The sequence below is a fragment of the Bufo gargarizans genome, chromosome 6, assembly GCF_014858855.1.
Source record: "Bufo gargarizans isolate SCDJY-AF-19 chromosome 6, ASM1485885v1, whole genome shotgun sequence".
In the NCBI taxonomy this organism is placed as follows: domain Eukaryota; kingdom Metazoa; phylum Chordata; class Amphibia; order Anura; family Bufonidae; genus Bufo; species Bufo gargarizans.
The window spans coordinates 325,327,149-325,333,172 of NC_058085.1; the positions used below are offsets into that span (position 1 = coordinate 325,327,149).

Below are 6,024 nucleotides of genomic sequence, written 5' to 3' on the forward strand. Positions count from 1 at the left end.
ATTGAAAGAAAAAGTTGCAGGGTTTCTTTTATGGCTTCGGATTTTCGTATTCTCGTGTGTCCATTCTGTAAAACAGATGATTCCCTTTCATGAGATCCGTCCATAATGCATTCATGAAAGCAAACATTTGACTAGCTCATTTACCTACACAACCTCCGCAGTCCTCACCACAGGCTACGAGAACATTCACTCAAGCTTCATCCTGAACTTCTGCGGGAGGAGGACACATCTTCAAATCCAGGCAATAAATACAACCCCAACATAGAAAAGCAAGACGGAGCTGCACGTTTACAGATTCCAGATATATTACTTTGGAACAGAGAACAAATCAGGACACCATGGATCGGTTTAAGATGGTATTACAGTACTTCCAATCCAACTCCGAGTCAGTAATGAATGGGATTTGTGGACTTTTAGCTTTGGCCAGTGTTAAAATCTACAGTTCTCTAGATTTTAATTGCCCATGCCTTCCCAGATACAACATGATATATGGCATGGGGATTATGTTTGTGCCTCCCGTTGCCCTTTTTCTTTGTGGTCTTATAGTGAACAGACAATCGGTTATCATGATGGAAGAGTGGATGAGACCGGCTGGCCGAAGAAAGAAAGACCTGGCAATTGTGAAGTAAGTGTGCATGTCAAACTGTGCGATCAATTGTTTCAGCTTTCAACAAGAAAAATCTGTCACCGAAATTCCTGAAACAAATCTGCCGCATGCAAATTCACCCTAAGGGCTCATTCGCACGACCGTATGTGTTTTGCGGTCTGCAAATTGCCATGTGCGGGACGCATACAGCCAGCCCTATGATAAGAAATGCCTATTCCTGTCCACAATTGCGGATAAGAATAGGACATGCTCTCTCTTTTAAATACGGAGGCGGACAGCACACGGTCAGCATCATTTGCGGTTCGCATTCCATTCTTCAAAATGGCGGAAGGGATGCAGACACATAAATGCGGTCGTGTGAATGAGCCTTAAGGGTATGGATATGTGGTCAGGTTTCTGCATGCAGTTTTGAAATTCAAAGCCAGGAGTCAATAAAAAAAAAAAAGGAGGAGACGTTGTATCTGTCCTTTATACTTTCTCTTCTTATTTGATCCAGTCCTGATTTTGGCTTCCAAAACTGCATCAAGAAACCTGACCATGTGGCCCTAGCCTCAGCGTTTATGTTGTGTATCAATGGTAAAGCCTCATTCACACATCCGTGTCTGTGACGTAATCCGTGATAAGATGGTCAGTGATTCATCCACAAAGATGTCCGTGAAGGATCTGTGTTTGGTCCGTGTGTCCGTTTTTTTTTTTTGCTCTCCGTGTGTCATCTGTGTTTCAGAGACAGTGTACAATTCAAAATAAATTTTCATTGCATGTCCTCCTAATGGTCCGTGAGACATTAATGTGTCTGTGTTGCGTCCACGTTTTGTTTTTCACAGACCCATAGACTATAATGGGCAGGATGGATCCGTGAACATGGACAAAATAGAGCATGCATCTGGGCTAAAACCACGGACCCACGGACCATGCTAAAATAAGCACATTAAGGCCCCTTGCACACGACTATATGGCTTTTTCAGTATTCTGCAGTCTGCAAAAAATAAGGATGACATCCGTGTGCATTCCGTTTTTTGCGGAACGGAACAGCTGGCCCCTGATGGAGACAATAATAGGACATGTTCTATCTTTGAACGGAAATACGAAAACGGAAGGCATATGGAGTACCTTCTGTTTTTTTTGCGGATTCATTGAAATGAATGGTTCCGTATACAGTCTGTATACGGGACACAAAAAAACAAAACGGAAACAAAAGATATTTGTGTGCAAGAGGCCTAAAATAAATGGGTACATGTGCTGTCAGTGGAGAACACGTGCAGCACACGTCTGTGGAACACTGACGTGTCAATGATGCTTAAATTGGATCAAAATGATTTCAAATAATTACTAGTGTGGTCATTCCATGGACTCCATTCATCCCTCCGACTTTCTGTATGCTCAAAAGTAAGACTGCAGACCTAGATGCAGCCATACTCTATCTAGTTGAAGTTTGATATTTCATTAGCTGTGACTAGCTGTGAACCCCCTATTCTTGGGACACAGTTTAAGGGCTCATGCTGCACAAGACCGTATGTATTTTGCAGTCTGCAAAAAACGGATCTGCAAAAAATACGGATGACGTCCGTGTGCATTCTGTATTTTTTGGAACGGAACAGCTGGTCCCTAATAGAACAGTCCTATCCTTGTCCATAATGCGGACAGTAATAGGACATGTTCTATTTTTATTTTGTGGAACGGACATACGGAAACGACATGCACATGGAGTAACTTCAGTTTTTTTTTGTTGTTGACCCATTTAAATGAATGGTTTCGTATACAGTCCGCCAAAAAATAGAACAGACACGGAAAGAAAATACATTCATGTGCATGAGGCCTTATTCCAACTATTGGCTGGTTTACTTTGCGACAAAATTTATCTCCAGAACTGTGGCGCAAAATTACACATACCCCTTTACCACTAGGCCACAAACCTATTCCATTAAGCCACTCCCCCTTGGTAAGTTAGCCACAGTGGAGTTTTCTAACACTAGAAGCGCCGAATTGTACCAAAAATTTTGCCACAATTTGTAACATCTAGTTTGACCTGGTCTTCCCAATTAACTCCATTTCCTGAGATATATCAGCAGGATGATACCCGCCAAAGATTCTTTACAAACCTGTGGAAAAGCTCAGGCTGCTAGGAGGCATCTCAAAGTGATATGCTCATCACTGACATATATGGCATATCCACAGGACCTCTTGGACCCACACCTATTTTGAGAATGACCCCCTGGTCCAACTTGTGCCATGGCCGCAGTGGATTAAGAGGTGTTTCTGGAATAACCAAGCAAGCGTGTTTTGCCATTCGTTAAATTGCCATAGAGGTGAATAGTTGGAGACACCTCTACATTCTCCAGTTGGAACAGGGGAAGGGGTCAAAGGGACCCTTGTACTGAAGATAGGTGTGGGTACAAGAGGTGGGAACCACATCTATCAGACATTTATGGGATATTCTTTCTTGCAAAGGGCAAGACTAGAATTTTATGTTTTCAGTTTGGTAAGGTTGATGCAGGTCAAAGAGTAGGCTTAGTAGGCTTCGGTCTAGGGGGTTCAATTTGGGTGGGACACAGATTTGCCTGTATAGGCTATGTACACCATTGGGGCTAGTTTTTTTTTATGATTACATTTTCCTCATTTTTGGCTAAAAATCTTATTTTAATTGGTCTTAAAAAATGTTAAGCAGTTTTTATGATACAGGTGGTTAAAAATCATTCTATTTGCAGACTGTCCCTCCGGAGCTCCATAACATAACGGTTCATGTGAAGGGTTATCGCTGATCCCCTGACCTCAAACACTCATTAAACTTATAGGAATATGGCTTAAATTAGTGTTTTTTGTGGTCAGGAGATAATAGACAGGGTTTCACATGAGAAGTCAGCTGAAGAGACTCAGGAGGGACAGTCTGAAAATTGAATGATTTTTAACTGCATGCATTAACAATTTAATTTTTTTTTATAAAGACCAATAAAAAAAATATAATTTAGCCCAAAATGAGTAAAATGTTATCCTAAACAAATTGCCCCGAAGGTGTCCATAGCCTTTAAGTTTCTGTCCACATTCGATAACATGTACGGTATGTGCAGCAAAGTCAAGCTTGCATGTTACTGTGCCACTGAAGATTGAGAGCTGTGTCATGAAAGATTGTCCAACCAACATTTATCATGCATAACTTTAGGGACTGGGGTGGCGGCAGATATTAAACCCATGAGAACTTGTCCCATCTCTAACTACAAAGCAGGTTTCGCCATAAGGAGCCTCAGCAGCAGTATAATTGCACAGGACAACAATCAATTATTTCATGTGGCCACTTAATAAAGTTTACAGCGAGATGATATTACTTAAGACAGTGTAGGCTAAATCACACGCTTTGTAGACATCCGGTAACAAGCTGACCTGGCAAATGAGCAGTGAAATTTGTTTCAGGCCACAGGTCACAAAAATGCTGCCAAATATATTATGGGTAAATATGTCCGATAATCTGCTTTGTGCTTTCAGATATTTGTGTACCTCAGTCTTCACACGCGCCATGGTTGCTCCTGTGGTCTGGATTCTGACTACACTCTTGGATGGAAAATGTTTTGTCTGTGCGTTTAGTGGTTCTGTGGACGCAGACAAATTCCCAGGCTTTGCAAATAACACTTCATCAGAATTGCAACTCTTGCTCTATAAGGTGCCCTGTAAGGATGACGTCATGATCAGGAACAACACTTCCAGAAAAGCTGTTTCAAGATACTTAAAATGCTGGTCACAGGTAAATTCTCCTCTGTCTAATGAATGTATTTAAAGGGGTTGTCCAGAATTAGAAAAACATGGCAGGTATTTTCCAAAACAGTGCCACGCCTGTCCATGGGTTGTGAGTAGTATTGTAGCTCAGCCCCATTCTCTTCAACAATTATTAGCAATCAGCTTAAAGGGGTTTTCCAAATTTCTTTATAAATAAATAAAAACTTACTCACCTTTTAAATTCCTTGCCACTTCGTTCTTGCTGGGCCTGCAACAGTCATTTGCTATTCATCAGGTCACTTGCTCACTGAAGCTGCTACATGTGCATGAACAGAAATTCTTACAAAATCTTGGAAAAACCTCCACTGTATAAAGGGAGGTTTCCAGGACTAGAACATTGATCTCCTCTTCAGGGTGATTGATGAGGGTGCCCTGAAACCCCTGCTAATCAGAAGAATGAAGGAGCCCTTTCATTACCTACTACCTACCTACAGTAACTTGTCAGTGTGTGAGGCTGTGCCTGGTAAGTTAGCTCAGCTCTATTCTTGGGGTTCCAAGGTTCAGTCCACCCATCTAGTGTAGGTCTTGTACCACGTATCCCACAAAATGTTTCACAGTGTATTTCCTTGTACCATCTTTCTAGGCTTTAGGATGGAGTATCCTCTTGTGCCTTATCATCTTGGCATTCCTTGCCCGAACCCTCAAGCCCTGCTTTGATCAAACCTCTTTTCTACAAACTCGCTATTGGAGTAACTACATTGACATTGAGCAGAAGATCTTTGATGAGACTTGCTGTGAACACGCAAGAGACTTTGCCCACAAATGCATCCTCCATTTCTTCCAAAGCATGCACGATGAGATGAAGACCGCTCACATGATAAAAAAGACTGAGGAGGAGGAGGAGGAGGACAAACTTCGTGGAATCACTGACCATGAGCAAGTGAACAAACTCTTGAAGTCTTGGTATCAAAGTAGACCTCCATTGTCTCTAAATCTCCCTACACATCGACAACATGTAAAAGGAAAAAGCAATGGCTATTTGGATGGCAATAATGGCAAACAAACAGATGTATAAAGTGAATGCTAATCTAGAAATGCACAAACTCTGCACATTTAGGGTAGGCTCACCTTTTGAGCACCATTTTACAGTCTTTATATAGATCTCCTCAAAGGTTGAGTAACATGCACAGATTTTGACTTACCGCCTGTATTACAGTTCAGAGCTGCATTCACAGATCTGCTAGTCGGCACTGGAGACAAGCCTGTATTCAGACACAACCTTAACCCCTTTGCAACATCCACCATACATGTACGGCACATGTAGTCTTTAAAAATGGCACCCATTTAAGAGCTGAGCAGGTGCTACAGTTGGCAACAGAGTCTATAATTGGAGACAATTCCGATCATGGATTTTAAAAGCCTTTAAATACTGTGGTCGATTGTAACGCCCTAATTTAAGCAGTCATTTAGCTAAAAATTCCCAACTCTTCCACAATTAGATTGCAAGAGCTGGCATCCTGGGAGCCTTCAGAAGGCCATGGTTCTGTTTAGTTCCTTTTAAACCCTGCCTGAGGCAGGGCTTAATAAGAACATGGCAAAAAACATAGCATAGGGAATCATTGCAGTATATGATATAATAATAAATGAAAATAAATAAATAAAAAGTTTTAAAAAATATATAAAAATAATTCAAATCACCCCTTTCCTATTTT

At 41.4% G+C, this 6,024-nt stretch overlaps 1 protein-coding gene across 1 annotated transcript; it reads left to right on the forward strand.

The window, feature by feature from the left end:
- Positions 1-338: 338 nt before the first annotated feature.
- On the forward strand, positions 339-5,387 carry LOC122942190 (calcium homeostasis modulator protein 3-like). The gene is made up of 3 exons (XM_044299690.1): positions 339-625; positions 4,085-4,340; positions 4,956-5,387. The coding sequence occupies exons 1-3, from the start codon at positions 339-341 to the stop codon at positions 5,385-5,387; spliced, it is 975 nt and encodes a 324-aa protein (XP_044155625.1).
- The last annotated feature ends 637 nt before the right edge of the window (positions 5,388-6,024 follow it).

Excerpts from the sequence above, each read along its gene's own strand:
- LOC122942190 (XM_044299690.1), top strand. The coding sequence starts at position 339 with ATGGATCGGTTTAAGATGGTATTACAGTACTTCCAATCCAACTCCGAG. Across the intron at positions 626-4,084 it reads AAAGACCTGGCAATTGTGAA|ATATTTGTGTACCTCAGTCT; the intron begins GTAAGTGTGCAT and ends TTGTGCTTTCAG. Across the intron at positions 4,341-4,955 it reads ACTTAAAATGCTGGTCACAG|GCTTTAGGATGGAGTATCCT; the intron begins GTAAATTCTCCT and ends CCATCTTTCTAG.